Here is a 16,054-nt window from a genome sequence, read left to right on the forward strand (position 1 = left end):
GAATCCATTGTTTTAACAGGAGTAACTAATGTACCTGAACCAGGAATGTGCAGAAATGGTAGAAAACGATTCTCATGGTAGGTTTTTTTGTTTTTTCTTCTCCAGTTTTAAAATAAAAATTAATTATTGCCGCAGGAACCCAGTGAGTTCTGCACTGCGTCTCCCAGGTGAGCAGACCTGCACACACAGGCACGCCGTGGAGGGAAAAGAAAAAACCCTGGAATGTGGATTAGCCATCATCCCAAAGAATCTGCTGAGTAAACACAAAGGGAACGAGGGAAAAAGAAAAACAGCAGCGCCTCTCCAATAATCTTCAGATAAAAAAACGGAGACATTAAAGTCACAGTTTTTTAAGATTCTGTGTGACGATTATTAAAAAAATCAAATATTATTTGTAGGAGGGGGAAATAAAAAAGAATAATAATAAGGGTGTTCTGGTGCAGCGGGATGTGAAGGGCTGTGACTCCCGGTTGTCCTGGTCACCACACACACACACATACACACACTTATTGTCCACTGAGTGTGTGTGTGTGTGTGTGTGTCCACAGCTGGTTACACAGAACACGTTGCTGGTCAGTGTCCTGCTTTATGAGACTGAACAGGATTTCCATGAAGTTAACTCTCGCCACGATTTGACGAAACAAAAAAGCAATAAAAAAAACAACAAAATGTGCTTTTTTTTTTTTTTTTTTTGCAAATAAAAACACTAAACTTTCAGGTCTTGGAAGCACAACCTTCAGTTTGGATGTTCTGATGTGCAGCAGCAGCGGCGTGACGACGCGAGGAGGTGAAACTCTTGTTTGCTTTGAGCTTTTCTCATTCACGGCTTCTTCAATAAAAAGTGACAAGGCGACTCAGTGGTTTATGTCTGTTGACTTATTTTACGACGGCTGCAGATTGTGTAATAACGCTCGTCCCAGTAAGACATGTTTTCCTTCCATAATCCAGCAGTGAGACACTTTATATAACGAGGACGTCCTTCATTTCTCATGTATTATTAAATAATCTATTCTTATTATTTCCTAAACTCGGACATTAAGCCAAACTACAACCTTCTCACTTTACTCAATAAAAACACATGACATTATCAAATATCACCTTTTATTAACGTTCACCAACATGACATATTTTGAAAAAGAGAAACGTGTAAATAAAGTGCTTTTTGATCAGAGTTCCCCGACATTTGCGGTTTTCCTCATCCGGTGACGCGACGTCGGAGGAAAGTCGATTATGCAACTGAAGGGGGTAATAAAAGAAAAAAGCTGAGTGATTTCCTGTATTTTATTTCTTATTCTTTTACAACCAGTAATGAGCTGATTATTGTTTGTCTAGTCGATGTAATCAGACACAAGATAAAGTCGACTCCTCTGTGTCTACAAAATGTGTTAACTGGGAAATGAATATTTTGCATTTTGCATTTGAAAAGGAGGAAAGTGTCTCAATGCTTCAGTACATTATTGTCCAATCACTTGACATTAAAGGTAGAGGATATTTTCCATCTATATTATTGGGGAGCTAAAGGATAAGCTTTGTTATTTCCTTTATTTTGACATTAAAAAAAAAAAGCAGATCGCAAGAAAACCCTAAAAAAGTACCTTATATGTTTTTGTTCCATGCCGCCAGGATAATCACAGATAAATAAATCCCTAAAAGTACATTTAGCGCTGGACCGCCCAGTGACGCGACGTCCTATCGATGTGAATTAGTGCAAAATAAAAGAAGAATAAAGGGCCTATTTACAGCGTCGGCCTCTAAAAACACGTACTGTTCTCACGTTTCCTTCTTCTTCTCAAATAAGAACTTTTACGCGCGTGTTTTCCCGCCGTTTCTAAATATTTGCAATGTCCTTGAATAGGTTTATATGTTCAGCCTCCGTCACAAACCGGCTGGTGGCTGAAATAAAACAGTTTAAACATTTTCTCCCAGGAGACTGATGCTCACTTATTTGTACTTCAGTAAAGGATTTAACTTACATTTACAACGTAGGACTTGTCTAGTCAACTAATGTATGTTAGCTATGTAGTAGAAACTATCTCTTCTATTATATATATATATATATACATTTCTAAAAAATGCAAAAGTGTTCTAAAACCCTCTTTTTTCTGCCTTTCCACCTGAAACTGTGATGAAGTTTCCACTCCAGAGGAGGAAACATGTGAGACTTGGATAAAACATCGATATATCCGGTGAAAACACGTCTTTAAACTGTGACTTGCTTTTCCAGCAGCGATTCTTTGTTTAAAAAAAAAAATCCCGGTTTCTCGCTGATCTGCACTCACTGGGGAATCGTCGCTTTGAAAACTCTTCAGGAGGAGGAGGAGGAGCTCAGCCGGTGCCACGACGACACCACCTTCTCCGGGTGAGACATGGCGTCTTTCCACTGCGCCACCGCGTCCGGGACGGGGCTGTCCAACCCCAGCTGGACCTGGAGGAGGAGGAGGAGGAGGAGGAGGGGGGGGGGGGGGGGAGGGAGAGGGGAGAAGGGGGAGGAGGAGGAGGAGGAGGAGGAGGAGGAGGAGGAGGAGGAGGAGGAGGAGGAGGAGTTTAGAATTTAGAATTTAAAATAAAAATAAAAAATGAAAAAAGTTTTTGAAAAAATGAAAACATTTAAATTAAAGTTTAAAAATAAAAAATAAAAAATGTAGAATGTAGAATTTAGAATTTAAAATAAAAGTTTTAAATTTTTAAATTTAAGAAATTTAAATTAAAGATTAAAAATTAGAAATTAAAAATAAAAAATTTTACAATTTTAAAAATTAAAACATTAAAGCATTTAAAAATGTAAAAATGTAAAATAAAAAATTTAGAATTAAAAATTAAAAATTAAAAATTGACATTTGAAAATTTTAAATTTAAAATTATACAATTTTAAAAATTAAAACATTAAACATTGAAACATTTAAAAGTGTAAAAAATGTAAAAAAAAAAAAAAAAAAGTAAAATTAAACATAAAAAATTTAAAATTAAAAATTAAACATTGAAAATAAAAAATAAAAAATAAAAAATTGAAAATTGAAAATTGAAAACTGAAAATTGAAAATTGAAAATTGAAAATTAAAAATTAAAAATTAAAAAATTAAAAATGCCCCCACCTGTCCGAGACAGCGCTTCTGCCTGACGGAGCTGCGGCTGTAGAGCTTGACCAGCAGGGAGCAGGCGTGGTCTAAGGGCTCCAGGAGGAAGTGGAGAGTCTCCGCCCACTGACACTGCCCCGCCGAGGCCTTCAGCGCCCGGGTCTTCTTCTTCAGCACCGCCCGCCCCGGCTGGAGCATCTCCACCTTGACGAAGAACGCTTCGGGGGGAGACGGGAGAGGAGGGCGAGTGAGCGACGGGCGGCCGCCATTTTCTCTGGAGAAAGAAGCGCGGACTGACCTTGGGTGAGCGGCGAGGAGGAGGCGGGGAGGTTGTGGGCGGCGAGGACCTGCAGCTGGATGCGTCCGCTGACCGGCTGGAAGCAGGTGGAGAGGTGCAGCTCAGAGTGACACACCTGGAGGAAGATGCTCCGTTAGATATTGGCAATAGAATGATCAAACGTCACAAAATTCTGCTTTAGAGACTCCATGAAATGACGTCTGAATGATTTAGAATTCAATGTTTTGCAGAGGATTAGCAAGACGCAGATTTAAAAATGTTTTTTTTTTTTAAATCAACATTGGAATTCCGAGTCATGATGTTTGCTCTGAATAATTAGAATTTTTTTTAAATAAGTCGGAAATCTCAAATCAAAGCAAGAACAAAAACTACTGCAGGTCACCATGTGGTCAAAAAGAAATCTATTTGCAGTTACATAATCAAATAAAGTGAAGGAGAATGTTAAAGCGGCGACGCTCAAATAAATCTTCCGCTTATCGGACAGAGTTTTGTTTCTACATTTGGAGCTTTAACCTTATAGGGGGAATTTATGCAAATATACTTGAAAAAGTCAATCAAAGACTGAACAGACTCGCTAATAAACCTTCTGTTGTTTGATAGAATCTGATAAATATACTTGAATCACAGATAGAGACATCATTTCCAAAAGCAAAATTCTCCAAACTGCAAAAGATTCACGCAACGTGGACAAAGAACGGTCAGAGTCCGGCATCGAACGAACAGTTTTCACCTCGGCAGAGCAGAAAAACAACAATAACAACAACAACAACAACAACAATAACCCTTAACCGATGACACAAGTTTGAAGGTTTTCAGACGGACGAGAAAAACAGAGTTTCTCTCCTGCTGTTGGGATTCAGAAACACATTGTTCCCCTTTAAACAGCTGCTGAGAGGCTTGACACACACACACACACACACACACACACACACACACACACACACACACACACACACACACACACACACACACAGGTTAAACCATCCAGGACCTTAAGAGCTTTTCGCGACAGTGATTTGGACCATTTGGGCTCTTTTGTGTTTCGGCTGCTGAGGAATCAGAAACGACGACGACGACTCTAACGACTCTAACGACTCTAACGACTCCCACTCTGACGACTCCCACTCTGACCCGCTAAGTACTGAAACATTTTACCGTCAGCGGGCCAGACACACTTCCACTTATCGGCAAAGCCGCTCTCTGCTGGAGAAATGGTTTTGAGGTTTGACCTACTTTTCAGGATGTCGCACTTCGGCACCAAACACATTTTTTCCCAATCTTCTTCATAAATGGACCCGCGCTTTATTCCACGTCGTTACGCAACGACCGAGTTCTTTTGTTGACCGTCGTCCTGCTCTGTGCGTGTGAGCAAGGCGGCGACGCTTCACGCAGACACGCTGTGCGTTGTCTTGATTCACACAAGGGCCTGATAACAGGCCGCGGCCAAACGCAGGAGGTGGCGGACAATAAGTACTCCGAGATTATTTCCCACACAGACGTTTATTTGTACTTTTTTCTACCTTAACTGCCTTTTTCTTCTTCTACTACTTCTTTTTTTTCTCTTATTATTTATATAACACCAAATACAACACAGTGATTCTAGACAGTAACATGATTTTCTAGATTAAACCAGCCTGAGTTGCTCTCACTAGACAGTATAATGCTTTTCTAGCCTGAGCAGCTCTATCTAGACAGTAACATGATTTTCTAGATTAAACCAGCCTGAGCAGCTCTATCTAGACAGTAACATGATTTTCTAGATTAAACCAGCCTGAGCAGCTCTATCTAGACAGTAACATGATTTTCTAGATTAAACCAACCTGAGCAGCACTATCTAGACAGTAACATGATTTTCTAGATTAAACCAACCTGAGCAGCTCTATCTAGACAGTAACATGATTTCCTAGATTAAACCAGCCTGAGCAGCTCTATCTAGACAGTAACATGATTTTCTAGATTAAACCAGCCTGAGCAGCTCTATCTAGGCAGTAACATGGTTTTCTAGATTAAACCAGCCTGAGCAGCTCCATCTAGACAGTAACATGATTTTCTAGATTAAGCCAGCCTGAGCAGCTCTATCTAGACAGTAACATGATTTTCTAGATTAAACCAGCCTGAGCAGCTCTATCTAGAGTGTGTGTGTGGTCTTCTACTACTTCAATTTGACTTGTTTGTGCCAGATGTGAGTCTCACCGAGGACTTGGATGGAGGGCAGAGGTCGAGCCAGTGCTCCGCCTCCCAGGGGTCGAGGCTCCGCAGCGACAGGACGCACTCCGCCGCCGTGCGCCTCTTGGGCTGGTGCGTCTGCAGCCGCAGCACCAGAGCGCTGCAGCGCAGCTGCTGGAGGCGCAGCGCGAACACGAAGGTCTCCATGAAGGACACGTCCTGAACGCACAAATCGATGTAATTAAAAAAAAATACAAAAAATACAAAATTACAGCTCAATCAGGCCAAATGCCTCGAGTATATACAGATTTGTGTATCATCTGCATAACAGTAGAGCTCAACGGAGTGTGTCCTGATAATATTCCAACAAGGAGCATGTATAATGTGAAAAGTATAGGTCCTAATACAGACCCCTGTGGAACTCCACGCTTCACTTTAGTCTGAGCTCATTGACAGTCATTATTAGTGGAACACTAAACTGGTTTCGATCACGTTTATCAGACAATATATCTGCATGTCATCAGCATAGAGGAGATAATGATAAATAATAAATAGTATTATAACGTCTAATGATTTGGCGAACGAGGAACGTGACGTATGGTTTCCTACTGCAAAGCAAAATCAAACCTCTTTCTCATGTGTATGAGGTTTATTTCATATAAACAGTTTTGTCTATTCAGCACTACATATCTAATAGTTCTGAATTATCAGAATCCTTGATACTGTTTCATTCAACCCAGGCTGCTGGAGCTGATTCCACCAAACTATCAGTTAAAGCAGGTAAAAAAAAAAAAAAATCAGAGCAAGATAATCAAACATGCTCATATTTACAACTTCAGGTCATTAATTTACCTTAAATGTATGTTGTTGTTTTTTTTTTACTTGCAAACATGGAGCGCTCTGACCAAACCAGTGATTCTAATTATATGTAGGTTTTAACCTTTAAAGCTTCACTAAATGACAATATTGTGCTTTGAATGCATTTAAATAGATAAGTAAGAAGAGGGTGTGTGGGCTGGTTTCGTCCTCCGTCAGGCCGGCGGGCGGAGCTCGGTACCTGGCTGTACGGCCTGACGGTGCTCTTGAAGTGGACGGCTTTAGGGACGGTGAGGACGGCTTTGAAGCCGATCCTCTGCTGCTCCGTCACGTCAACGGGAAGGTGGAGGTCTGAGCACTGAGATGAAACGAGACATTAAAGAAGCTGTTCAGCAAACAGGGTTGTTATTCTTTTCTATCGTCCAAATGCTCTGCGTTGTAATTAATTCATATTAAAATAATTTCTTTTCCCACAAACAAACGATCCACTTTGTGTTCAAACCATCTTTTTAAAACAAGGTTTTTTCCTGCAGGAGCATTGAGAGGAGCTGAAACACACTGAGTGTTATTCCTTCACAGAGGCTCCATTTAGGGGAAAAAGCTGAGAGAGAAAGAACAATGCAGCTGTTTGTGTGTCCCCCCCCCCCCTTCGGGGGCTCTGGGTGTAACCTTACCCCCACCAGGGTGATCCACACCTGCTCCAGAGCCTCCTGGTAGCTCAGCCTCACGCACACTTTCCCCAGGTCGCGCTCGTCTCCGGACAACGTGATGGAATCTGCAGCGTGAGGATTTAACGTGAAGTTCAGGAAATAACATTTTGATTTTAGTTTCTCAATAAAGTTCTCCTTCTATTTCATCTAAAACCAACCTGAACATTGAGTCAACACAACTTCGCATTATGGAAAAAATGGTGCAATACGTAATAATGCAATTCAATTTGATACATGTGATAAACTTTGCTACATTCTGGAATAACTTGTTACATATTGCAACATTATGTAACAGTGGTGCAACATGTAATAATGTAATAAGTGTTTGTTTTTGTGTTCTTATACTTTGTATCGTCTATAACAATTACATAAAATAATGCAGATTTAATGTGGTTATGTCCTGCAAATTCTCCATTAAAATGAATACAGTTACTTTTGATTTACGCACGAGCAATAAAACATCCTACTAGTTTTTTTTTAGTTCTTTTTTTTTTTTTTTTCCTAATTAAGCTGGACAGCTTAAAGTTATTCTGATGTTTTGATGGCTTTTCTAATTAAGGCATCAATTTTGATGATTTATTACAAAATGCACCAAATTATTAAATGTTTTAAAAGAAAATAAATAAATAAGTAGAGCATTATGTAACAACTGTTGCAATATGTAACACGTTGTTAGAAAACGCAACAATGTTTGTTAGAAAATGCGGCAGATTGTTACAAAATGTGGCGTTATTACAAAATGCGTTAAAACTGTATTACATATTACACCTTTATTACATAATACCACAAGGTGTCTTAAAATATGCTCCTGTTTATGTGCTGAACTGAAATATAGAGAAAAATTACAGCATATGCAGCGACGGTATGAGGCGGTATGTTAGTTAGTTAGTGAGTTAGTTAGTTAGTTAGTTAGTTAGCTACCCAGGCTGCTCTCGACGGAGTCCATCATGGAGGAGGTGCTGCTGCTCAGGGCGCTGGACATGGAGTCGAGGCGCTGCGGCAAAAACGCAAACACATCATCATCATCATAAAGAAATAGAGCATAATAACCTATAAATGACAATAACTTCAGATATTTCTCTTTGTTTAAGAGCAAAAATGTGTCAGTACAGTTTGGAAGTGTTCATGTTTATTAATGATATTTTTACAAACCCTGAACATGTTGAAATATTTCATCAAAAAATTAAAAAAAAGGTGCACTTTTAAAAATACGCCATTTGACAATGCAAGATAAAGCCTCCAGAAAAAGTTTGATTCTGTCGCTTCCCATAAAGTTAAAATTCAGTCGTTCATTCCAGGAGGTCATGATGAAAGATTTTTATCAATTCAACCACACTGGTTAGATTTCATGTTAAACTTCATGTTAATTTGTTTTTTTTTTTGGTCACATTTCCAACGTCCCTGCTCAACGTCAGTCAAAAATAAAAGGATGTTTTATTAACATTTGCTCAGCTCAGAATCACTTTATTATTTTTAACACAAAGAAGATCAAAGGAGAAGAAAGGACCTGCTGTTCTGCAACTCAGTCGATTGATCGATTTCTTCTAACGTCGTCTTTTGTTTCACGTCTGTTTGGATTAGTTTGTTATTTAATCCTGAACGTGACTCATTAATCTTTGTTCTTGTCCAGCCTGATCCTGGTTATCAACTTTCTTTCTTTCTTTCTTTTTACTTTAGAAAAGTTATAAATTGTTCTTTGACACCAGATCACTTGAAATCAACCTGAAATTTTAAATAAAATATGAATAATCGCATTTAAAAATTGTTGCAAACAACTCATCGGATTTATTATCAGAGGTGGAAAGTAAAGATTATATTTACTCACTTTACTGTAATTGAGTAGCTGAGTAGCAATTTGTTGAAGTAGTTTTTGAAATAAGTAATTTTACTTTTACTCAAGTACATCTTGAACACGAGTATGAAAATACCTTCAGGTTTGCGTCTATTACCTCAGTTATTTTGTGGACTAAAAATAGATTTAAAACCATTTTTACGACTATTTTATTTTAATCAAAAGAGTAGAGATTACATTTTGTTCAACTTTTACTTTAAATTAACAACTTTTTCTCACTTTTACTCAAGTAGATTTTTAAATGTGCAGAATTTCATGTAATCAATTACAATATCTCGGCACTTTTCCCACCTCTCATTATTATTATCATTATTATTTCAATATGTACTTCTTGAATCCCTCCTCTTTCACTTCTTCCTTTCATTCTGGACCGAACGACTTGATTCCCAGTTTGCGGCTTCATTTTGTTGGTGAATCAGTGAATTGTTCAGTGTTTGGCTTCACTCTAATATCCTTTATATGTTCTAAAGCAACGTTTCCGTCCAACAAACTACAAACGTTAATAAGCTCCGTCTCTCTGGTGTTTTTATTTCCTCCTTCCAGCTGCACTTTTGATTTCATCCAGGAAACTCTTGCCTTGTTTGCAGTTGGATTTATTGCCGCCGTCGTTACTTATTGCTGTTTGTCCTCCGTGTTGCCGAACGCAGCGTTTGTGTTTTATTTGATCTGTTGCTTTAACGCCGCCTAACGCCGTTTGTCACGGAGTTAAAGATCAGACTTCAGCTGGATTGTTTGGTTTTTCTCACGCCGACTGAAAAACCACATCCTCTATTTAACTAAGAGTCAAACTTAAGACGTTGAACTTCTCGTGATACAAAGTAAAACCAGCGCTGGTGTCGACGATTCCGATACCTTGTGTTAACGTGTGAAAGAAAGTTTTATTTACGTTCATGTTTTAGCAATAAAAAATACAAAATCCTGCATCATGTGTCCACATTTCAACTTCTTACGTAACAATCTTGAGCATTTAAGCAATAAATTCAAATTATATATGAAAAAAACACAAATTTATCTTAAAAATAGTAACTGAAAAGTAAAATATTGATATTTTAGCCTGAGAATTGGTCCAAAAACAGACAGAGGTTCATGGTCACATTACTCATACGTCACTATTCTTAATAAACATATTCACTGTGAAACTTGACAATTAAACGGTACGTAGCCGGTTAAAAACAACAAAATAAACAGATAAACCACTGATTCTTAACTGCAGATATGTGAAATATGAAGTTCCAAACAACACGTCCGCTGTCGTGACTTCCTGTTTTATTTAATTAATAAATTAATAATTTAACCAGGCAGATTATAGGAATTCAGAGTTAATTTTTTAAAATAAAAACCAAAGAAACCGACCAATCAAAAGTGTTTTCGGGTTGAAAAAAAGCCAGAAGAAGTGGCGTCCCACCTGCTTGTGGCCGTGAGGCGCCGACAGGTCGAACATGGAGCTGCTGAGGCGCTGCTGGTCGCTTCGCTTCACACTGCCGCCTGCAACAACAAACGTTTCCCCTTCAGCAGGATAATAAATGCTTATAGACGCACGGGTTAACAAGGGAAAAGCTCAAGTCCTGAAGCTTCTATAGAATTTCTACTTAAATGATATATTAACTGGCATAATTAAAGCCTTTACAGTTGTATTCTTCAATGTTATACGTTATAAATGATGTAGACATACCAGAATATAACACCAAAATTCATCTATTTTTTTCTAACTTGCTTTAATAACGTGGTTTAATTTCAAACTTAAGATAACTAATTATTTGAAGTCGATTCATTTAGGTGTTGCCAATTAGTTAAGTTGGTCCAAGTATTTTCCTTTTTTCAGTCCATGATTAAACATCATGATGTGATTAATCACTGGAACCTTTTAGTTTATACGTTTTTAGTGCAGAAATAAGCGAGAAGCTTCATGTTAAACTCATATTATTCAATAGTATTTACTGCTATTGTGTTAAATAAATCAGTATTAATGCTTTCTGTCTGCCGGGTCAGCCGGTGGGGGAGGGGCCAGTCGCCTTGGGGGCGGGGTCAGGGGGCATTGGGGGCGTGGCCAGGCGAGGCTACCTGGACCCAGAGGGCCGGCCGTCCTGCTCATCATGGTGTCCCGGCGGGCGGAGCCGGGCGAGAGGAACGGGGCCACGGGGCCCCGGTGGAAGCTGGACTCGGGGCTGTAGATGAACTGACTGGAGCCCAGAAGCTCCGCCTTCCTCGCCGCGTACGTGCACCGCGCTGAACCTGCAGAGGGAGACGATTCCCAGATGGATGGATGAATGAATGAATGAATGAATGAATGAATGAATGAATGAAAAAGTGTGATGAAAATGTGCCAAAATGAGATAAATAAGTACGTGGGTAGCTTTGACAGATAAAGTAAATTCATGAAGCAGACCATGAAATTATTAATCAAATAGTGAAATAATTACTTGTTTATTACATAAAATGAATTAATATTTTAATTAATTAATGATACATGTATATATTTAATTCCCTTTTTTTATTTTTTTTATTTATTTATTTATTTATGCCACATTTAGACGAGGAAATAATTAGAGAGTGAAATAATTTACATAAAATTAATTGGTATTTTAATTAATTCATGAAACATTTATATACTCAATTTAAATATTAATGAATAATTACACATTTAATTAGTAATTGAATGGTGTATTTATTTAATTTGGGCACATCCAGTCCTCCGTACATGTCAAGACTCAGAATGTCGCCAAGAAGGTGTTTCTACGTGACGAAGAAGAAGAAGAAGACAAAGAAGAAGAAGACAAAGAAGAAGTAGAAGAAGAAGAAGACAAAGAAGACAAAGAAGAAGAAGACAAAGAAGAAGACAAAGAAGAAGACAAAGAAGAAGAAGACAAAGAAGAAGACAAAGAAGAAGACAAAGAAGAAGACAAAGAAGAAGAAGACAAAGAAGAAGACAAAGAGGAATACAAAGAAGAAGAAGACAAAAGAAGAAGTAGAAGAAGAAGAAGACAAAGAAGAAGACAAAGAAGACAAAGAAGTAGAAGAAGAAGAAGACAAAGATGAAGACAAAGGAGAAGAAGACAAAGAAGACAAAGAAGAAGTAGAAGAAGAAGAAGACAAAGAAGAAGACAAAGAAGAAGTAGAAGAAGAAGAAGACAAAGAAGAAGTAGAAGAAGAAGACAAAGAAGAAGACAAAGGAGAAGAAGACAAAGAAGACAAAGAAGAAGGAGAAGACAAAGAAGAAGAAGACAAAGAAGACAAAGAAGAAGTAGAAGAAGAAGAAGACAAAGAAGAAGACAAAGGAGAAGAAGACAAAGAAGACAAAGAAGAAGGAGAAGACAAAGAAGTAGAAGAAGAAGAAGACAAAGATGAAGACAAAGGAGAAGAAGAAGAAGACAAAGAAGAAGACAAAGAAGAAGAAGACAAAGAAGAAGAATTGTGTTGTTCTGTTTCAGACATGCATATTTTAAACACTGCTGGTTTAGGTCTACAAGGTTTATCACAGAACACAACACAACACAACACAACACAACACAACACAACACAACAGAACAGAACAGAACAGAACAGAACAGAACAGAACAGAACAGAACAGAACAGAACAGAACAGAACAGAACAGAACAGAACAGAACAGAACAGAACAGAACAGAACAGAACAGAACAGAACAGAACAGAACAGAACAGAACAGAACAGAACAGAACAGAACAGAACAGAACAGAACAGAACAGAACAGAATAGAATAGAATAGAATAGAATAGAATAGAATAGAATAGAATAGAATAGAATAGAATAGAATAGAATAGAACAGAACAGAACAGAACAGAACAGAACAGAACAGAACAGAACAGAACAGAACAGAATAGAATAGAATAGAATAGAATAGAATAGAATAGAACAGAACAGAACAGAACAGAACAGAACAGAACAGAACATCTTCCTCTTTCCTTCCAGTTCATCAACCAACCAGATAAAGTGAGTAGAACCACCAGACGCCATAGAGGCGTGAGGAGGCGAGGTGTGAGAGCCTCACCCAGCGGGCGGGACGGGACGTCGGGGACGTCCGGCTGGACGTAAGACGCCTTGAAGGACGGCAGGACGAAGGGGACGTCTCGGCCGTCGGACGGCAGCTTGGACAGCAGGTAGTCGTCGGCCACGCCCCGCCTTCCTTCTGCGTCGCCCGGCGGCATCGTCATGGCGATCACTGCAACGCCAGAGCACATCTGCACCAGAGGCCAGAGCACCCGTCCACACGGGACGCCGCCGCCGCCGCCGCCGCCGCCGCCGCCGTCTTACCTTGAGTCTCCTGCTCCTTCAGCTTCCGCCTCAGCAGCTTCCTGCAGCAGCTCTTCAGACACTCCATGGCTCTACGTCTAAATAACAACTTTTATTAAACATTACAATGTGACCAAACGTCGCCTGCAGCTCACATTTGGTATCGTTTCTACATTTCTAAGGTTTATTTGACAATCGTTCCCCGAGTCTGACGCAACCTTTCAAATTAATCCATTTATGTGAACATTAATAATATTAAAGTGACTTTAGTCCTCAGATGTAATAATGAGTGACTGTCTGGTGGGCTAACCAGTCTGTACATTAATCATTTGTGTTAATATAAAGTTAATATAAAGTTAATTTAAAGTGGTGAGAATTTTATAAAAATCCAACTTAATAATGAATTCAATGTAAAGAAAAGAAACATTTGGTCATTTTCTGATGAACATCAGCATCAACTTTCTCTCTCTCTCTCTATTTATCCATCTATCCATCAATATATCATCAATCCACCAATCTATCTATCTATTAATCTATCAGAAAAGAAAGAAAGAAAAAATGAAAAAAAGAGGGGGGAAAAAGAGAAAAAAACTAAGAAAAAGAAGAAAAAAGGAAAAAGAAAGAGAAAAAGAAAATGAAAAAAGAAAAAAAAAGAAAAGAGAACTCTATCAATCTATCTATCTATTATCTATCAAAAAAGAAAAGAAAAAAGAAAGAAAGAAGAAAGGAAAAGGAAAAAAGAGAAGAAAAGAGGAAAAAATGAAAAAGCCAAAAAAGAAAAAACAAAGAAAAAGAAGAAAAAAAGGAAAAAAGGAAAAGGAAAAAAGAAAAAAAAGAAAAAAAGAGAAAAAAGAGAAAAAAGAAAAAAGAAAAAAGAAAAAAGAAAAAAGAAAAAAGAAAAAAGAAAAAAGAAAAAAGAAAAAAGAAAAGAAAAATCTATCAATCTATCATTAATCTATCCATCTATCTATCTATTAATCTGCCAAAAAAGAAAGAAAGAAATCGAAAGGAAAAAGAGAAAAAAGAAAAAAAGAGAAGAAAAGAGAAAAAAAGAAAAATGAAGAAAAAAACAAAGAAAAGGAAAAAAAAGAAAAAAAAGAAAAAAGGAAAAGAGAAAAAAGAAAAAGAAAAAAGGAAAAGAAACATCTATCACTCTATCCATCCCTCCATCTCTCATCCAGTTCGATTCCAGGAGGCGTAACTGAAAACAGCCTCACTGAGTGTTTATGGAAGAAAAAAGACAAGAACTGGATCATAAAAGAAGAAACATAAACCACAGAACAAATATCATAAATACAAAATATTAAAACAACAATCAATCATCAATGACTCTGACAGTGAAAACAAATCAATAACGTACAAAGACACAATAAGAACTTCAGATTATTAATCTTAATTCCCAAAAGAGGATCATTAATATTTCAGCTCCAATAAATAACAATAAAACTCAGACTTTATATATTTTCTTTGTGTGAGACGAAGAAACCAAACTTCTACATGATGACCCTTAACGACTCATTAACTAATAAAATAATTACAAAATAAAAGACTAATAATCCAATCATGCTTTATTAATGTTTGTTAATAACCAATAATATAACATCTGTTATCAATATAGGTGATGTGATGTAATTATGCATAAATAAAACATTATTTATTGGAAATTAAAACCTTTTTGCACATTTGGTGTCGTTTTATGATAAAAACACGTAAAGAAGAAAACGTAGTTTTCGTTTTCACTCACTGAGGAAAACTATTTGACTATTTTCTTATCGGCTTCATTACTGAAGGTTTGACCACATTTCATATTTTAAATACATCTCAAAAATATTCCAATGTATTTTCTACACGACACCAGATGTTTTCAACTCACTGAAGTTCTTTTCTTTCTTTCTTTCACTTCTAATCTAATAAATCAGTCACTTCTCAGGTTCACTGGAGGAAATGAAGGAAATGTTCTGATAGAATCACGAGTTTCTGACTTTGACTTGAACCTGAGAGGAAAATAGGAAATAATAATAATAATAATAAAAAAAGCAGACTTACTGACCTGCGTGGTGTTTTTCTTTTCTTTCTGCTTTCAAAGCAGCTTCAAACATCCAGTGACTCCATTCAGCCTGACGAGAAAATCCACAGAGGTTTTATGTTTCACTTTAGTTACTGCTCTCTCTCTCTCCCCCCCTCTCTCTCTCCTCCCTCCCCTCTCTCTCCCCCCCTCTCTCTCTCTCCTCCCTCTCCCTCTCTCTCTCTCCCCCCCTCTCTCTCTCTCTCCTCCCTCTCCTCTCTCTCCCCTCCCTCTCCCTCTCTCTTTCTCCTCTCTCTCTCCTCCCTCTCCCTCCCTCCCCCTTTCTCCTCTCTCTCTCCCACTCCTCCCTATCCCTCCCTCCCTCTCCCTCTCTCTTTCTCCTCTCTCTCTCCCTCTCTCTCTCCTCCCTCTCCCTCCCTCCCCCTCTCTTTCTCCTCTCTCTCTCCTCCCTCTCCCTCCCTCCCCCTTTCTCCTCTCTCTCTCTCCCACTCCTCCCTCTCCCTCCCTCCCTCTCCCTCTCTCTCTCTCCCTCTCTCTCTCTCTCCTCCCTCTCCCTCTCTCTTTCTCCTCTCTCTCTCTCCCACTCCTCCCTCTCCCTCCCTCCCTCTCCCTCTCTCTTTCTCCTCTCTCTCCTCCCTCTCCCTCCCCCTCTCTCTCTCCTCCCTCTCCCTCCCTCCCCCTTTCTCCTCTCTCTCTCTCCCACTCCTCCCTCTCCCTCCCTCCCTCCCTCTCCCTCTCTCTTTCTCCTCTCTCTCTCTCTCCTCCCTCTCCTCTCTCTCCTCTCTCCCTCCTCCCTCCCCCTCTCTCTCTCTCCCCTCTCTCCCCCCCCCTCTCTCTCTCTGGGTTTCCCGGATTCACTTTGATC

General features: G+C 38.7%; 1 protein-coding gene across 1 annotated transcript; it reads right to left on the reverse strand.

The window, feature by feature from the left end:
- Nucleotides 1–1,162: 1,162 nt before the first annotated feature.
- Nucleotides 1,163–15,289, reverse strand: tc2n (tandem C2 domains, nuclear). Its single transcript, XM_080513418.1, has 12 exons — nt 15,214–15,289; nt 13,185–13,261; nt 12,922–13,092; nt 10,978–11,148; nt 10,322–10,401; nt 7,986–8,058; nt 7,029–7,129; nt 6,596–6,712; nt 5,566–5,757; nt 3,373–3,487; nt 3,093–3,292; nt 1,163–2,425 (listed from the first exon to the last, which is right to left on the reverse strand). The coding sequence occupies exons 2-12, from the start codon at nt 13,249–13,251 to the stop codon at nt 2,306–2,308; spliced, it is 1,407 nt and encodes a 468-aa protein (XP_080369544.1). The 5' UTR covers nt 13,252–13,261; nt 15,214–15,289; the 3' UTR covers nt 1,163–2,305.
- Between the last annotated feature and the right edge of the window lie 765 nt (nt 15,290–16,054).

This window comes from Blennius ocellaris, assembly GCF_963422515.1.
Source record: "Blennius ocellaris genome assembly, chromosome: 17".
NCBI classification, from domain to species: domain Eukaryota; kingdom Metazoa; phylum Chordata; class Actinopteri; order Blenniiformes; family Blenniidae; genus Blennius; species Blennius ocellaris.

Coding starts and splice junctions, on each gene's coding strand:
- tc2n (XM_080513418.1), bottom strand. CDS start 13,251: ATGGAGTGTCTGAAGAGCTGCTGCAGGAAGCTGCTGAGGCGGAAGCTG. Junction 13,093..13,184: donor GAAGGAGCAGGAGACTCAAG/GTAAGACGGCGG, acceptor CTGGCGTTGCAG/TGATCGCCATGACGATGCCG. Junction 7,130..7,985: donor CTCCGTCGAGAGCAGCCTGG/GTAGCTAACTAA, acceptor CTCACGCTGCAG/ATTCCATCACGTTGTCCGGA.